The sequence below is a fragment of the Trachemys scripta genome, chromosome 20 (assembly GCF_013100865.1).
Source record: "Trachemys scripta elegans isolate TJP31775 chromosome 20, CAS_Tse_1.0, whole genome shotgun sequence".
NCBI classification, from domain to species: Eukaryota; Metazoa; Chordata; order Testudines; family Emydidae; genus Trachemys; species Trachemys scripta.
In genome coordinates this window covers 5,229,399-5,247,069 of record NC_048317.1, presented here as the reverse complement: position 1 = coordinate 5,247,069, position 17,671 = coordinate 5,229,399, and the positions used below count along the sequence as shown (strand labels likewise).

Sequence of the window (17,671 nt, the reverse complement as noted above, 5' to 3'; positions counted from 1 at the left end):
AGGAGAGGGAGAAAAAGCCCCAGAAGAAAGAGCGAAGGTCGGACAACTGCTTTAATGGCAGAAGCATCTCTGCAAAGATTTATTTTCATTGAAGTAAAACTCCACGCTAGTGGTATGTCTGTATTGCAATCGGGGAGCGTGAGTGCGGCTCAGGTGGACACACCTGAGCTAGCTTTAATCCAGCGAACGTGGGCACCAGAGCAGGGAAGCGGTGGAAGCCTGGAAGCCTGGGAGCTTAACTCGGGAGGTGAGCCCACGCTGAAATGTAGGTGCTGCAGCTACTTCACTGCTCCAGGACCCGAGCCAGCGCCATGAAAGCGAGCTCAGGTGTGCCCAGAGAGCTGCAATCACACCCCGTGATCGCAGTGTAGACACACCCTAAGTGGCAAACTGGGCTTTAGGCCAAGATTTTCAACAGCGATTGATTATTCCATTTTGGGAAGCTCAACTCGAGCCACCATAAAGGGGCCTGATTTTCCGAGTCTGGGTACTCAGCACTTTCTCTCAGCGGTCCCCTTTAAGGAGGTGGCACCGTGGTGGGACTCAAAAATCCCAGGTTCTAATCCCAGCACAGCCACTGACCTGCTGTGTGACCATGGGCACATTTCTCTGCCTCTGTTTTCCCTCCCAACCTCTGTCTTCTCTATACAGACTGTGAACGCTTTGGAGCAGGGACTGCTTCTCACTAGGTATGCACAGCACCTAGCAGGAGGAAGCCCTGATCTCGGCTCTAGGTGCGACCGTAAAAGAGAGAATAATTTCCTTTCTTTTATGTCAGAGTGGAAAAAAGATTCCAGAGTCCAAGGCTGAATTAATCCTCTTGGTTGTGGAATAAAATAAAAAACAAACAAACCCAGGAGGAAATCCAAACAACACACCTAGGAGAGAGAAAGAGAAATGCTATTTGCAAGCTTTAAAATGGATGTTTGACAGTGGAGAATAAAAAAAAAAAACCCAGACAAAAATTAAATTAAATGCTATTTTAAAATGCTTGACAGCATCTATTTAAGTGGAGAGATAACCTAGCAATTGGAGCGTCAATCTCTATTCCTTAATGGGCTACATTTCAATACGGGGCCATGATTACGACGGTTTCAGCATCTGGATAACACCGCACGGATAAACCTTCCTCTGAAAGCACCCTGATGTGCCTGCACCACAACAAAGCGCAGCTTGTGTCTTTGAAACACCACTGAGACCCACCTTGAGTTACTGTGCCATAAACACCCTTCCCCATCACATTCACACATCAGGTTCTTGGGCTGCTACCAGAAATAAGCATTTAATAATAGGTGCAACATCATCAAGTTTCAAGGGATGCTGCCAACTTTTCAGCCTCCCTGAATCACTCCTTTTCCAGGAGATGCTTCCCTATAGGTGTTTAAAGGGGGGTGGTTCTCGTAAGCGGATGATGCTCATCATTGCATTGGGGAAGCTATTTAATGGGATGTCTTGTGTGCCCGATCTAAGTAGCCTGTGCATGCACAAAGAGTTACATTGTGGCAGATCCAGGGGAAACTCTATGGAACTCAGTGGACTTACACTGGTATATGGTAGGCACTGTCAATGAATCCACCCACTTTGGTCAATCAGGGAGCCACCTGTGTGCAAATTTTCTGTTGTACCATGTGCAACTTATCCACTGAAGCATACAAAGCTTGAGCAGAACAGAGCAGAGTCTGACCCTATGTCTTTTTATCATGCTGTATGCACAGAGAAGAAACACTGCAGAGCTGTGCCTAGACATTAATAGTAACAGTATTCAGTCCCCAAGAGAGACGGTTGCAGAGCATTAAACAGAACCCAGGCTGTGTGCCTCCCCCCCACACCAGGATGAAGATTACCATTGGAACGGAATGATTTGGGGAGGGCTAAACAGCTGGCAATCTACCTTTAAATACTTTGTGGAAGTTGGTTGCTCCGGATGAGGGTAGGGTGACCAGATGAGAGGAAGAAAATATCGGGAGGGGGGTTTGCCAGCAGAGAAATAAAAGGGGGGGAGTGCGGACGGCGGAGCAAAAAAAAGAAAACCAAAAACCGAGCACCGCGAAATATCGTGACAAATTGCATCCCGACCGAACATCGGTTGGGATGCGGGACAAACGCCTAAATATTGGGACAGTCCCAGTTTTATCGGGACGTCTGGTCACCCGAGATGAGGGCGAAGGCATGAGTTGGTAGAAGGAAGGTGCCTGAGGCTGAAACGGGGATCAGATGAGTGGAATGAATATCGGATGATTCAGCCGCTTACTTCCTGGTTGTTTTCTGGTTAGCTTGGGTGGGATATGTAATCTAAGCCACCTCAACTCAACGTTCATGAACACAGCTGCAGACGATTTCGGATAGGTCATTTTTAAAAAAAATGAAAATCCTCACTGAAATTTCTATGAAAAAAATAATGGATGATATTTGTGCGCCTTTTTTTACATTTTTCAACCAGCTCAATCAATGAAGTTTTTAGCCACAGTTTATACTGAGGTTCCATTTCTGTGTATTTTATAAAGTGGTTAATAAACCAGTAATAGATGCTTTAATAGATGGTTAAGCAACGGCTCCTGAGTACAACAGATCAACAGGTTGCTCACAACCACAGTTTATAACTAGGCTTTGCACAATTTGATTTTTATCAATTTCAACGGTTTCAGAGTAGCAGCCGTGTTAGTCTGTATCCGCAAAAAGAACAGGAGTACTTGTGGCACCTTAGAGACTAACAAGTTTATTAGAGCATAAGCTTTCGTGGACTACAGCCCACTTCTTCGGATGCATATAGAATGGAACATGTATTGAGGAGATATATATACACACATACAGAGAGCATGAACAGGTGGGAGTTGTCTTACAAACTCTGAGAGTTCCACTCTATATGCATCTGAAGAAGTGGGCTGTAGTCCACGAAAGCTTATGCTCTAATAAATTTGTTAGTCTCTAAGGTGCCACAAGTACTCCTGTTCTTTTATCAATTTAAATATTCACTATTGTGCAATATGGGCGTTAAGATTTTCTTCTGATTTGTATCAATTTAAATTTTTGCAATGATGGGAAATTATGAGGAGGGGTCAGATGATGTGGGGCTAGACACTACCGGTAGTTATTTAAGGACAGCAGATGCTGAGATTCGAAGAGTTAATGCTTTACAACCATTAAAACACAAATAGCCAACCTCACATGGCAAAATATACAAAGCAAATATCCTTAAATCAAACTCTAATAAGTTCTTGAGCAGGATTTTTCTTACTTTGCCCAACTGTAAACTTCAATTATTATCAAAATATCTTTTCATCCGTGTGCGGTGAAATCGACATTTAGTGACATTTACCGATAAAAGTCTAATCCTGCCAAGCCTGCTTATAACCATCTTCTGCTGAGGTGCTTATATACATACTACTCATGACTAGAACATGCTCCTTAGACGTGTGCTTGGGCTTAATTATTAGGCCTGACCCGGAGCCAAGCCCACCCGACCTGATCCGAGAGGGTAGAGTCATTTTCCAACCTGATCGACCCCTGACTCTGGTCCCTGAACCTGGGTCGGCGGCATGGCTGCCTGCTGCCCATGGGGTCGGCCGTCCTCCCCTGCTTCTGCCGGCTGCTGCCCCTGCTGTGCTGTGCGTGTGCTGCAAAGTGAGCCGTGTTGGGACTCCTTGGCACACTCACTGTGCACACTCACACACACAGCGCCCCCACATCAACCCCACGGGCAGCAGGAAAGGAGCCGAGCTGACCCGAGCGGGTCTGGTTGTCTTCCCAACCGACTCACACCCGACGCTTATAGTCGGGTTAGGGTGGGTTCAGGTCGGAAGCAGGGCTCAAATGCTTATGACATCTTATTAATCACTTACTAGGCCTTTATAAAATTATAGCGTTGAAAGGGACCACAAGGGTCATCTAGTCTAACTCCCTGCCGAGATGCAGGACATTTAATAACAATACCTGACTCTTGTACAGTACTTCTCTTTAGATCATAAATAACATTCAGAAAAATAACTTTAATATAAAGCGTGAATATAAATATATTCTGGTGGGCTTTCACTATAGTAACTCTGGTCTCTAACTCCCAGTAAAAGAAGTGTCAATTGATTTGCAGTAGGATTTATGTACTGCTCCCTTCTATTGTTAGATTTTCTGTGGGGTTTTTTTTTGCATAACTGTTATACACACATCCCTTGTGTATTAATACACACCTTATTGTGCTTTGCAGTAATCAAGCAATTCCCCCGGAAGCCTAGCAAAGATTCTTTAAACTTAGCCTGGCCATGTAATACTGGCCTTTCCATTATCAGACATAACATTTGGTGTTCTGTACAGACTGGCATGCAACTGATATTAGTCTTTGTTGCAGTTGTTATAAGTGAATTATTGTGGTGAGTGGAAGGTCCTGTTCACATTTTCTGAAATCCCAGAAACGTCATAGGTTCTTGTTTGCTAATCCAATTTAAAGTTGGACTCTTGTTTAGTGATGGGGTGAAAATGCTCTTATTTACAGCGTCATACCTAGCATTTCTCGAGCATGCGCCTCACTCAGATTGAAGAATCCCCAAATAATTTAAGGAATCATTTCTCTCACTGAGAAATGAAGCCACCTCTGGGCTGGAACGTGACTGTGGTTTAACAAAGCACAGCAAGGCTACCCAAGCAGTTTAGCATGGGATTGGAAGAATAGCACCATATCCAACTGAAATTGCAAGAAGTGGAAATGTTAGGGAACAAAATGGATTTACACTAAATAGAATTTGCCAAGGAGAGCAGTATTAATAGCTGTCACCTTGTGAGATATGCCATAGGATCTTTCACAGCTGCGGTTTGCAGGAGTTTGATTTGCGTTCGGATTATCAGGAAGTTGCTGATACATTTCTCCTGCACGGCGTACGCATGCCTACTTCGCATGTGCAATTATAAGTGTGTGCGTAAGGCAGGCATTTGCACATGCAAAATTGCAGAGACTGCAGGTCTCAACTCTCTGAGAGACAGACCCTTCATGATAGGTCTCATCTGAGAGATGGTGCTTCAAGCAGCAGGGTATTTTCTGTATCTTGCCCTCTAAATATATCCCTTTCATGAGCATTATTCTTCCTCCTGATGACCCACAACTGGCTCAGACCCCTCTACATGCAACAAAATCGTGGGGCAAGAAATTAAAACACAGGCTGCTCAATGAGCAATACAGACCATAGAAATAGATAGCAAAGATCCCTCCGTTGGCTGCATCACTGTGGAATTTCATCAGGATCTGGTTGGAGGAGCTTTGGGCAGATTTCTTCACTGAGTTCCCCGTGAACATGCCCAGCTGTGGGGCTGTTTGCTGTGGTCCATCCCTTGAAAGCACAAGTCAGAAAGAACACAACCACATTACACCTTTCCCTGTTATCCCAGGGTGGGATCCGATGCACACATGCGCACAACCTCCTGTTCTTTCCTGCCCTATCTTTCTTGTCACCACCCCAATCTGCGACATTAGGTTTCCCATTACTCCTTTGGCAGCCAATAACTTCACTTCCAGAGTGGTACAAGTGGATTCTTCCCAGGTTGGCCCATATGATTGCAGGCAATGGGGACTCCAGATGTAACCAGTAATCTGCTTCTGAAGAGAGGGTTCATCTCAGCTTTCTGAACTTTCATCACCTGCCTTTGGAGAATTAAGGCCAGATGGTCCAAAGAGCTCCGCACTTTGGTGCACAGTGGATGCTAAGCTCCTTTGAATGTCCAGCTCCAGCAGTGGGCACTGAGCACTTGAAAATGTAGCTCTGAGCTCTTTAGGAAGTTTGGCCCCATGTGCCCCCCTCAATGGACCAATGTGGGTGGAGTTATTGACGTGCCGTGCATGACTTCTCCTTCCCTATCCTAAGGGGAGATGAAGATCCTACCCCGCCATGCTCCTGGAGCCAAATTCTCAGCTGATGTAAATCAGCCTAGCTACACTGACTTTGGTGGAGTTACGCCCATTTACACCAGCTAAAGACCTGGCTCCCGATCTCTGGGCGCTTGCGTTTGAACCCAGCTCTCCATTCCTGATGCCATGCTGTGCCCTCGCTCTGAGAGAAAGCGTTCTGTGATTTCACTTTGGATTGCACAGCTACTGACAAAGCCAAAGTTAAAGAGGACATCAGCAAATGTAGTATTTCCCCCCTGTTCTATATCTATCTAGTACCACAAAGTCGTTCTGCCAAGGAATAAACAAGCCTGGGAAAACGTCTGCTGGGGAAATCTGAAGCGAAAGGCAATTCCTATTATGCTAGTTTGAACCAGATTCATTTCATCTAAATTCAGCTTGAGGTAAAGACCCCGTTTGCCATTCATAAAAGTATCCTCTGGCAAGAGATTTTCTCTTATTCCCTTCAGCAGAGCATTTCAGAGATGAAGGGCCGGGCTGAGGAGAGAATCCAGCAGCAGGAGGAGGGACCTGTAAGCTAATAATGTCCAGTCTCAGCTGGGATGATGTCCTGCATTTGCCCCCAGCAGAGATGCAGCGTCTAGAGAGACTAATTGGGTCAGACTGGCCGCAGGAGGGCGGCATTTGTTTAAACTGCACACCGCATGGGTTTGATTTCTTTGTTTTTGAAGAGGCAGTGATCACAGAATTAGGGCTCGGAAAGACCCCTTGCCACTCAGTCCCTAGACAGTATTTATCCTCCAGGGGCCAAATCTTCGGTTGCTGTAAACGGCATAACTCCAACGAAGTCAATGGGAAAAGGATGGCGAGAACTCAAAGTCACTGGAGCTACGGCCAATGTACATCGGCTGAGGAGCCATCTACAGATCTTTGTCCAGTCCCAAATGAAGGGGGTTTCCCTTCCCCTAAGCCAGCACAGCACATGGCTCTATGGAGAAAGGGCCTATCAGACACTGAGCTGATACTTACTAGGCCAAATTCCCATCACTCCTAGCTATATTCCAAACCCCTCCAGAAGCATTCTTCTCTCCACCCCTTTCCCCCCCCCGAATGCTTTATAATGGCCCAGTCCAGCAAAGCACTCAAGTGCATGAATAACGCCATTGAAGTCAATGGAACTATTCCCTTGCGTGAGCGCTTTGCTGAACCGGGGCCCAAATCCCTACAGATCAGGCAGACAGACAGACCGACTGACCGACCAAGTCAGCTCTCACGCGCCCGCCGAGGCACCCACCAGATGGTGATGAAGTCATTGTAGGGCTCCGTTTGCAGCAGTGTAAAGTTGAGATGAATCCCATACCCTGCAGGCACCGTGATGAGCCAGGTGCAGTCCTGGGAATTGGGGTACTGGTTGGGGAAGCCCGGGGAGTAGACCGTGCCGTTCTGGGTGGTGATATTTCCTCCGCATGGGACTGCACGTCATTAATAACAAAGAAAAACACAAATACAATTAACAAACCCCTCCTGGATCCCCTGCCCCTCTTCGCCTACCCTCCCTTCCTTCCCCTGCTGTGAACCTCCTCCCAATTGAGCAGAGATGGATGCACCGCTCACTCCTGCGCCCAACGATGCTGATCTGCTCCTCGGCCCCAGAGGATGATTCAGGAGTGATCCGAGAGTCAGAGGCTGATCCAGATGTCTAACTACAGCTCCCAGCTCCCGTTAGCTCAGAGGGGTCAAGATAAAGGCAAGATTTGAACTCCATTTCCTTTGCACAGTGTCAACAGGGAATAAGGCAGCACTGAGGGGCTGCAGTGACCGGTCTCAACAAATACACCAGAGGACAGAGATAGAGCAGCTAGACAAGACAGTGGTTCTGATTATAGATGGATCCAACCCAATGTGCACGCTAGGAATCCGTGGATCCTGTCCCAAACTTTTCAGCTCCATCCTGCTTAGTGCTTCGGGGCTGAGCAGAAACAATTAGAGGCTTTTGGTACCCAGTTGACAGCCAGGTGCGCTGAGAAACCACACCCCACGCTCCAATGCAGGGACTAGGGCTCTCCAGCCATGTGTACTCATGGGGGAACAGCATGCTCCTAAACCCACCAGTGGGCAAAGCTACCCAACTATAAATATGCCACGACCTGGGCCAGAACTGCTGGACAGCTGGTGTTTTAGAGAGTGGATCTGAGAGCAGGGGTGGGGATTATTAGTAGTTGTTATTTGCATGACAGCAGCACCTACATGCCCTGATTGAGATCTGGGGCCCACTGTGCCGGAGACAAACAAAGAATGGGAGGGGAAACAGAGAGGTGATGTGACCTGCCTAGAGACACACGGCAGTTGAGTGGCAGACAGGGAACAGACCCCAGGCTTCCTGAGTCCCACATCTAGGTTTTACCCACTGCATCATGCTGCCTCTCTAGGACGCAAGATTTCTGGTGCAGAACCTTTTCCAATCTGCTTGGAACAGCCTTGGTGGATTTGCAGAGCGTGATTAGCCCCCTGCAGACAGGACTGTCTCTCACACCTTGTGCGCCTGATTCTCTTGCTTACACACAGCGCGTCACGCCGGAGTCGCTCCATTGACTTCAAGGGAGTTAGTTCCAATTAACGGTGTAAATCAGATCTGAGGCAGGCCCTGTGTATTTGTGCCTAATCCCGCTTTGCCTATTCACGTGAGCAGTCCAAGTGAGAGTGTGCGTGTACACACACACACACGTTTACCTTATAGAACAAGGATGAGATTTTCAAAACCACCTCGGAGATTGGGATGCTCAATTCCTCTCAACTGTAATAAAAACAGCGCAACCTAGTGATTTCCAACGGAGTCCCTTCAGTGGCTTTAGAAATCTCAGCCTATACAGATTTATTTCAAAATCACTACTTCTCTTACAGTTAAATGGACTTTCCGCTGTGACCTGCACGGGAAGGGGAGATTGTTGGACTAGGGCAACCATTACTCACGGGCAGCTTCTATGCAAAAACAGACAGCGATTGCTGGTGGTGTTTAAGAAAAAAAAGTATCTGGAAAGGGAGCATTTGCAATGATATTAATAGTGCTAACAGCTCAGTGACTCCTCAGCAAAAACACCCCCCAAACTGTACTTAACCACCTCTTACTGCGCCTAAGTATGTGGTTCCTGAAGCATCACATTTAGAAGTACTGCAGGATATGCCAATTGCTTTGTACTCCCTTCCTCGTGGTGTAGCAGGGTTCTTGCTAAAGCAGGGATGAAAGAAAGGGCCGGATGGAAAATGTGGGCAGAACGGTTATTTAAATACCTTAGGGGCTCGCTCCTGGTACCTCCAAGGCACAGTGAAATCAACGAGCATTGAGGGTGTGCAGCACCTGTGGCTAGAACTCAGCACCTTACAGGACTGGGTGCTAATGGGCGGATATTCAGTCACATCTTCAGTGGGTGTGTATCACCAGAGCTCCATTGAAGTCAACTGACACCAGCTGACGTTGTGGCCCTCTATGTTTTATGTCCTCTAGAGCTAAGGAGTTTTGATTCAAAAGAGATAAACAAACGCAGCCCCCGCAGTACAAGGCAAGTTTGGGAGTAACTGGTACAAGCCATCAGGGCCGGCTTCAGGCACCAGGCAACCAAGCACATGCTTGGGGCGGCACCTGGTAAGGGGCGGCCAATCTTGGGGTGGTGGGGGGCAGCGCGGCGCGGCATTCCGCGGGGGAGGGGGGTGCTCCGGCGGCACGGTGCGCGGTGCTCGGCGGGGGGCGCGGCGCTCAGGGAGTGGTTCGGGCGGCGCGGCGCTCAGCGGGGGGGTGGGTTCCAGTGGCGCGGCGCTCGGTGGGGGTGCGGCGCTCGGGGGCAGGCTCCGGTGGCGTGGCACTTGGCGGGATGGCGGCGTGGGGTGTGACACTCAGGGAGGGGTTCCAGCGGCGCGGCGCTTGGGGGGGCGGGCTCTGGCGGCGCAGCGCTCGGCGGGGGGGCTCGGCAGGGCGGCGCTTTTTTTTGCTGCTTGGGGCAGCAAAAAAGTTAGAGCCGGCCCTGCAAGCCATCCTGTTTACGGGGGAATCTTGCACTTCCTAAGGTTTTATATAAAAGACCCCACTACAGTAAACTGCACAGAACTCAATTTCTCTCTCTTGGACTCATGAAAGGCCAAGATAGCCTTGAACAGAGAAACTACACATTTCAGACCTTAAGCATATTCTCACCAAAACCACCCACCGCACCATAGTAACTCAAACTCAGGAACCAATCCATGTAACAAACCTCGATGCCAACTCTGCCCACATATTTACACCAGAAACACCATCACTGGACCTAACCAGATCAGCCACAACATCACCGGTTCATTCACCTGCACGTCCACCAATGTAATATGCGCCATCATGTGCCAGCAATGCCCCTCTGCTATGTACATCGGCCAAACTGGACAATCCCTACGTAAGAGGATTAATGGACACAAGTCAGATATCAGGAATGGCAATATACAAAAACCTGTAGGAGAACACTTCAACCTCCCTGGCCACACAATAGCAGATGTAAAGGCAGCTATCTTACAGCAAAAAAACTTCAGGACCAGACTCCAAAGAGAAACTGCTGAGCTTCAGTTCATTTGCAAATTTTACTCCATCAGCTCAGGATTAAACAAAGACTGTGAATGGCTAGCCAACTACAGAAGCAGTTTCTCCTCCCTTGGTTTTCACACCTCAACTGCTAGCAGAGGGCCTCATCCTCCCTGATTGAACTGACCTTGTTATCTCCAGGCTGATTCTGACCTGCATATTTATACCTGCCTCCGGAAATTTCCCCCACATGCGTCTGATGAAGTGGGTATTCACCCATGAAAGCTTATGCTCCAATACGTCTGTTAGTCTACAAGGTGCCACAGGACTCTTTGTTGCTTTTTACAGATCCAGACTAACACGGCTACCCCTCTGATACATTTCAGACTGGATGTCAAGAATACCGAGCCATTCGCTCCGGCTAACACCCTGAAACCACAGCTGCAGACACAGGTCTTGCAAACGGAGACTCTTGCGAAGATCATTAAAGAATTCCGCCTCCAACAGGGAAAGATTCAGCAGCATTTCAGTGATGCAGCAGTCGCTGCGCAAGGGAGACCAGACTGCACATTGACCCAATCCTACCACCGAAGCCTGAGAGCTGCAAGGGTCCTTTCTCAGCAAGGGCTCCGCACAGTGGTGGTGATTAAATTTACTTCAGCGCAGCACTGGGTGTTGCAAACCCAAAGCGCGGAGCTGATCAAAGCCCCAGTTCTTTACCTTATTTATTTAGCTGCTCCGACACATCATAAAGTTCTGACTTTGATAGGTGTTCGAATGGGAAAAAGTCAAAACTTATTTAGAACAATAAAACACTGCTCTAATCAGGCTCAATGTCAGCATGAAATAGCAGGCTGGGAAAGGAGGAAAAGTTAAAAAAAAAAATAGAAAGAAAACCAGGCAGAGAATGCTGGCCATGTGCGGCCATAAACCTGTCCAAGAGCTGGCAGTAATTTCTCAGGGGTTAATAAATCAACAAAACGATGATGGTTTCTTAGCATAAGCAGGGAGCACAGATTCTGAAGTTGCCACGTGACAGCGCTCAGGGAAATGTGCTCTGTGGGGAGCTTGCAGAGAAGACAAATCAATGCATTTACAATGTGGAGCCACTGTCCCTGGAGAGATTAAGAATTGATCAGAGCTGGGTTCTAATTTTTGTCTCTGCCGCTGAGTTGCTGGGTGACCATTGGCAAGTCACTTGAACGCTTTGTGTTTCAGCTCCTCATCTGTACAATAGACTTGATAATACACGAGGCAGTGGAGCTGAGAGGGTTAGATAATTAAGATCTGTGAAGCCCATCTTTGTCCTTGGAAGACAGGCGCTGTGGACCTGGTTTGCAGAGGTTCTGACAATGGGCACTTTAAGTGCTCAGCACTTTCAAAAATCAGGCGCAACAGGCATATTCTTCTCAGGGCCATATACTGCCTTATTGCACAAGCACTACTCCCACTGATAGTCAGCAATGGAACAAGCAAAGAATAAAACACTGCTAGCCAGAGATGGGCTTGAATCATAACCCCAGCTGCAAACACACCCTAACTTTGGAAGACGAACCCAGGCCTGGGTGTGAATTTCACCACTCGCCCACACCGCTCAAAGAGGGCTGACCCCAACTCGCTGATCCAAACGCTAACAGGGTCGAGACCTGTATCCGTACTCCACAGCTCAGGCCTGTCTCTAGCAGCAGCTTATGTTTCCAGAGAAACTTTCACCCTATAGGATCACAAAGCACTTTAGGTTTTACAAACGTAAAGAGCCACGGACTGTACAAACGATAAGCACTTTGCTCACTGATGCAATGCAGCTGGCTCTGGGGTGAGACAAAGCAGCTGTTAAACAGTGCACAGCAACGCTACACAAAGGCTTAGGAAAGGAAGAGCTATGCCCTCGAGGATCACATGAATAAAACATAAAGAAACTGCAGACCATATTTTTATCTCTTCTATTGCATCCTCCAGTATCACTGAGCTGCTGTTGCAAGCTGGTTCCCTTCCCACTAATCAGCATCGGAACAAAGCCAGACTGCATAGGAGTTTGAATGAACCTGAGTCAGCAATCTGGGCTTTGACCTAGAAAGAAGGTGGATTCAAAATACCAAGGCAATGTCATTTCCTCCTTCCTCCCAGCTGATTCATCAAAATCCCCAAGGCAAGCAAGTTACAAGACGCCAGTACTGAGTAGACTCCACGGGCTACCCAGAAAACCCCCATGACGTTCAAAGGTGACCCGATAAAGTCGTACCTTCACACCTGGGCAGTGGGTGGTCCCAGTTCCTATTGGTGCCGTGCTGACATGTCAGGACTGGGTGGCCAATCAGCTGGTATCCAGGAAGGCACTCAAAAGATACAGACTGGCCAACATTGTAACCGGCTCCTCTCACAATGCCATTCGCGAAAGGCTCAGGGTCAGGACACTCTTGGAGTTCGTAGGCTGGAAATACAAGGAGGAGACAGGTTCTATATTTCATGCTTTCCTCTAAAGGCTGGAATCATTTTTCCCTCCTGCCAAGGGTTTCGTAGTGCTAGAGCCACCGTCCTCACCATATCTTGGTTGTCGCTCTAGAGGATGGAGGTATAATGGGTGGAGGAGGAAACGGGGCATGGGACAGAAGGCCAAAATGTCACCCCGCTGGACAAAAATCCCTTGATAAATACATGTCCTATGGCGGTAAATACCCCTTTTCTCCCTGCCTTATAGCTGGACATAGGACCAGAAGGGCTTGAAGCTATATAAAAATGGTCTGATCCAGTATGGCAATTCCCAGCTAAAAATCTATCCCCTGGCATGATTATGGATTTCAGGTGAAATTCTGGCCCCACTGAATTCTATGGGAATTTTGCCATTGACTGCAGTGGGGCCAGAATGCCACCGTTAGATTCTTCACAATGCTTGGTGTTTTTGGTTTGGTTTGCGTTTTTGGTTTATTTTGGTGGTGACTCTATAAAGGGTTTAAAGAGCCAAATGTTCTTCTGATTAGAAAATCCTGCTACCTGGGGCAGGCGTGGTCATGGAACAATGGGCCTCACTTTTGGTTTATCTTGTCTCTACGAGGCCTATATCTGCAGAGTCAACCCAGAGCTCGCTTCTAATGGGGGAAATCTGCCTGGTTTTTCAACAAAATGGAAGTGGATTTGGTGATAAATGGATGGCAATGGGCTAACATGCTCTGCCTGACACGATGAGTTATTATTGATCAGCACAGCCAGATCTAATTTCCATAGCAATTTCCATGAGATTACCCATGGTGCCTTGGACTGTGCTTTTCCCCCCTAAATCGTACAACAGCGCATGAGTTATATGGTGCATGCACGGGAAACCCAAGGGAAAATTAATGTTTTCAATTAGGTCGGAGTAGCTGCTTTTAGTGCTATTTCTGGGGAGTCTGCCCTTTGCCAGCCTTTGGCTGCATCACACGGACAGAGAGATACGCTCTGCCTTTTCCACTCCTAGGTTGCCTCTCTTCTGTGGTGGCAGGATCACTCGGCTCCCAGCTGCGGCACATCAAAGTCCACCCTCATCTCCTTCGTCACAAGACACACAGCTCCCCTGCAGGACACCTTGTCCCTTCAATGCTTGAATCCACCCAGGATGGGGATGCAGAGAAGGCCAAGTGTTTTTGGAATGTAGTACTGATGAGAGCTCCGGATTGACAGCCCTGCAGACTCCGATATGCACTGACCCATTCCCCTTGAAGTATATATAGAAATGAGGCCGTGTCTAGGTATATACATGGAAATCTGCTTCTTTGGTCTGCTCAGCCCTTGGCTTCTTGTATTGCAATGACCAATGGCCCCTCAGCAGAGGGGCCAACAAGCGAATGAGCCATGAGACTCAACACCCTGCGGGACAACCCCTCCAAAGGCACATTGGTACAGGGACATTGTGAGGGGAAATAGCACTGCTGTTGCCCATTAATGAATTAAGGAGCTCAGCGCCTTCCAAAAGCAGAAAATCTACTCTGAGAAGTTTCAACAAGAAATGCCCAGAAAGCTCCTGCCCAGAGGGTTTCACAGACTCACAGGCATTCACTGCTCAGGGGCCTACATGTTTAATGGTGCCTAGGGATCTGGGGTGCTCAATTTTTCAGGTGCCTGACTTAAGACACCTTAAATGGGTCTTGATTTTGAGAGAGTTGAGCCCCATCCCCCAGAAAATCAGGACTCCCTGTAAGGTGAGGATGCAAAACCAGAGGCTCTTCAAATTCACTGGTCACTTGTGAAACTTTACGCCAGGGTTTCCTTTGGAATTGGTGCTAATTTATTTCTCTGCTCCCACTCTCATTCTCTGTTAAGATTCTCAAACCATGCCCAGCGCCATGCATATGAATATTCAGTTAAACTACTGCACCTCTTTTCTTTTAAATGCCCAGTTCCCCTCTCCACAACCCATCTCAGCACAAATCAAGAGTGCATCGCAGCTCTAGGAAACAGAGAGGAGCTTTCAGGATCCAAACTTGACTTTTGACCTAGAAAGACAAGCACCTGCAAAATTCCAAGGCAAAGTCATGTCCGTTGGGGACTACTTCTTATGGCACACGACAGTCTAGAGAGCCAAGATCAAAGTCAGTCTGGCCAGAATTAATTCTGAGGCATTTCACTGTTACAAAGCACTACAGGAACATTTGTTATTTGCCTTAGGCGACAGCAGGATGAACGGAACCCAGCTATTAGGATTAAGTATGGATCTCATGTAACACCTTTCCACTCATTTGGATTAAGTCCTCATGGTACTAATTCAACACAAGAGCAGCTCTTGTTCCATCCGTTCCCTCTCCACTGCCAGCCCTGGGGACAGAATTCTTCCTCCCTGCTTGTGTGGTGGCCTTGTTACCTTGGTATTCCAGCTTAAACCCTGGCTTGTTCTGTGAATGGTCGCTGTGGAAGTACACGGTGGTCTCGTGTGACGTTGACAGTAGGGAGCCCGGGATTTCAGTGCCGCTGAACCTGCCAATCACATTACTGGTGTCGTACGGTCCATTCCGGATTTCAACGAAATCGTGGTTCGGCTCGGTGGAGAAGTTCAGAAACTGGATGTGGGCGCCTGAGAAGGAGAAGAGGAGAAGAAATGAATGCAACGGTCAAGCCAGTCTGCTAGTTCGGAAATCGGCAAATACCAATGGGTCAAGCAGCAGGACCTGGAACTATATTCAGCAAGTGTCTGATGCCACAATGAGCCTGGTGGTGGATGTACCAGGTGCATGCAGGTGGACTGAAGGAACCTGTTTATACGCAGGTAGAATACATTTGCTGTGCTGCTGAATGTCCAAGGTACATCCAGACAGAAAGCACCTGCTGTACTGACTACCAGCTAAGCTCTTTCATTCCTGTTATTTCAGTGGAGTGCTGCAACACAGTAGGCAAAGTGGACACTCAGCAGTTGAGTGCTGGAGCATTGAACATTCGTACTCTTTTTAAAAATCATTCACCCCACTGTTTCAGTGAGAACCATTGCTTAAGGACATAGGCTCTTTGGGTATGTCTACATTGTACACTAGGCTCAGGCTCTGACCCAGGTGTGAGCCCAACCCCACACAAATCCATCTGACTCGGGTCAGCACTCAGGACCTGGGTCCTAGGATCCAGCTAGCTGGATGGGTGAGAGCCTGGGTCCAGCTGTGACTCGGGTCCACGCCCTGTCACTTTGTAGTGTGGATGCAGGGCACGCTGTAGACCCAGGTCAGAAGGTCTGTGCAGTGCAGTATGGACGTGTTAGCACGGCTGAAAGACCCGGGTCCAGCAATTGCAAACCCAGATTTACAAAGCAGCCTGGACACTCAAGCATGGGCAGGGAAACAGTGAGGCCATAAGCCTGAGTCTCACAAACATGGCTTAGTGGACAGTGTAGACACACCCTTTATGTCCAAACCTTCAGCCACACACATCATGAAATAGGCTCACGCCTTACCTTACCTCCATCCATCCAGAGAGAGGAGTCCATCTGTTCCTAGTAGTTCTCAACCTATTTACCATTGTGGGCTGCATATGTGGCCTAGGATGTGTTTTATGGGCTGCATCCAATACTACCTATATGGCCCAGAGGATGCCACATGGGTCACAGCTCTGTGCTGATTGGGCCGCAGGTTGAGAACCACTGACTCAGACTAATGCTCTCTCAGGGATAAGTTCAGCATGGGGACCAGATCACCACTTCCACTGCCTTGTGAAGACCAGGTTTCTGACAGAAACGAGTCAGACACACGCTCCCATCTTGCACAGAGAGTGTGAGAATTTAGCATTCAGGCGCCGCTTAGAGGGAGACCATGACCTAATTGTATCTTGATTTGCCCTTTAAACAACTCAGCTGGCTTCCAGTTGTTCTATAAGGGATGCTTCTCAAGCTAATGGCCCAGTGCCGCTGGAGTTCCTGCGCTGCACTGTTTGGGGCTGGATTGTGACTGGGTCCTAAGCAGATGTGCTATGAGGAAGGGGAGCACCAGGCAAATCTCTCCCCCTTTCCGCATGCTGTGGTGTGTGACCGAGCCATGATCCGGGTGGCCAGCTGGGGTGCTGGGGGAGGCAAGTCCTGACTGCACCCCAACATACAGAGGCATGCGTGATTACAACAAGGGGGAAAGCTTCAGTCCGGAAAACTCAGAAGTGACCCAGAGAATCAGAGGTATTTGCAGGTGCAGTGAGACCTTCCAGATTAACCCCTGAGTGTCTACCATCACATAGGCCACAAGCAGAAATAGGCACCCAGAAGCAACAGTGTTCGTCTGAAGAAGCGGCAGCCTTACCGAACCCTACGGGCAGAGAGATCCTCCAGCTGCAGTCCATGTTACTGGGGTAGTTTCCTGGGAACCCAGGACTCAAGATCACTCCTTCCATCTCTTCTGCGGTCCCACCGCATTGGGCTGTAAGATTGACAAGGGCCTGATGTTAATGGAAAGGATCTGTGGAAAGGTCACTTACCTTTTACACAGGGAGACAGCCGCAGCCATCCATTTATTTTATGGAAAAGAAGAAAAATTCACCATGGAACTAACATGATATTTGCCAAGCATCACCCTGTTCATCCCACTAGTATGTTGCATGTTTTTCCTGCACTCTGTGTCTGACCTATTAAAGCTCTTATCCTGTGACTGGATCCATACCTCTGAGCAGCTCCGGCCACAGCATTGGGACCTTAGGTTGTAAGGCGTTAGAAGCAGGGGGCATCTGTTACCATGGGGCACGTCTTCACGACCTGCCGGATCGGCGGGTAGCAATCGATCTATTGGGGATCGACTTATCGCGTCTAGTGAAGACGCGATAAAATCGATCCCTGATCGCTCTGCCGTCGACTCCGGAAATCCACCGCGGCA

The 17,671-nt window shown here is 48.2% G+C and overlaps 1 protein-coding gene across 1 annotated transcript in view; it reads right to left on the bottom strand.

Annotated features, from left to right (window-relative positions):
• Positions 1–17,671, bottom strand: part of CSMD2 (CUB and Sushi multiple domains 2) — a 560,683-nt gene that overhangs the window by 79,388 nt on the left and 463,624 nt on the right. Inside the window, exons 40-44 of the mRNA XM_034754071.1 lie at positions 17,105–17,221; positions 15,199–15,408; positions 12,610–12,798; positions 7,122–7,299; positions 5,167–5,312 (exon numbers count right to left, since the gene is read on the bottom strand). Coding sequence (XP_034609962.1) covers positions 5,167–5,312; positions 7,122–7,299; positions 12,610–12,798; positions 15,199–15,408; positions 17,105–17,221 — 840 coding nt within the window. The remainder of the gene's footprint in view (positions 1–5,166; positions 5,313–7,121; positions 7,300–12,609; positions 12,799–15,198; positions 15,409–17,104; positions 17,222–17,671) is intronic.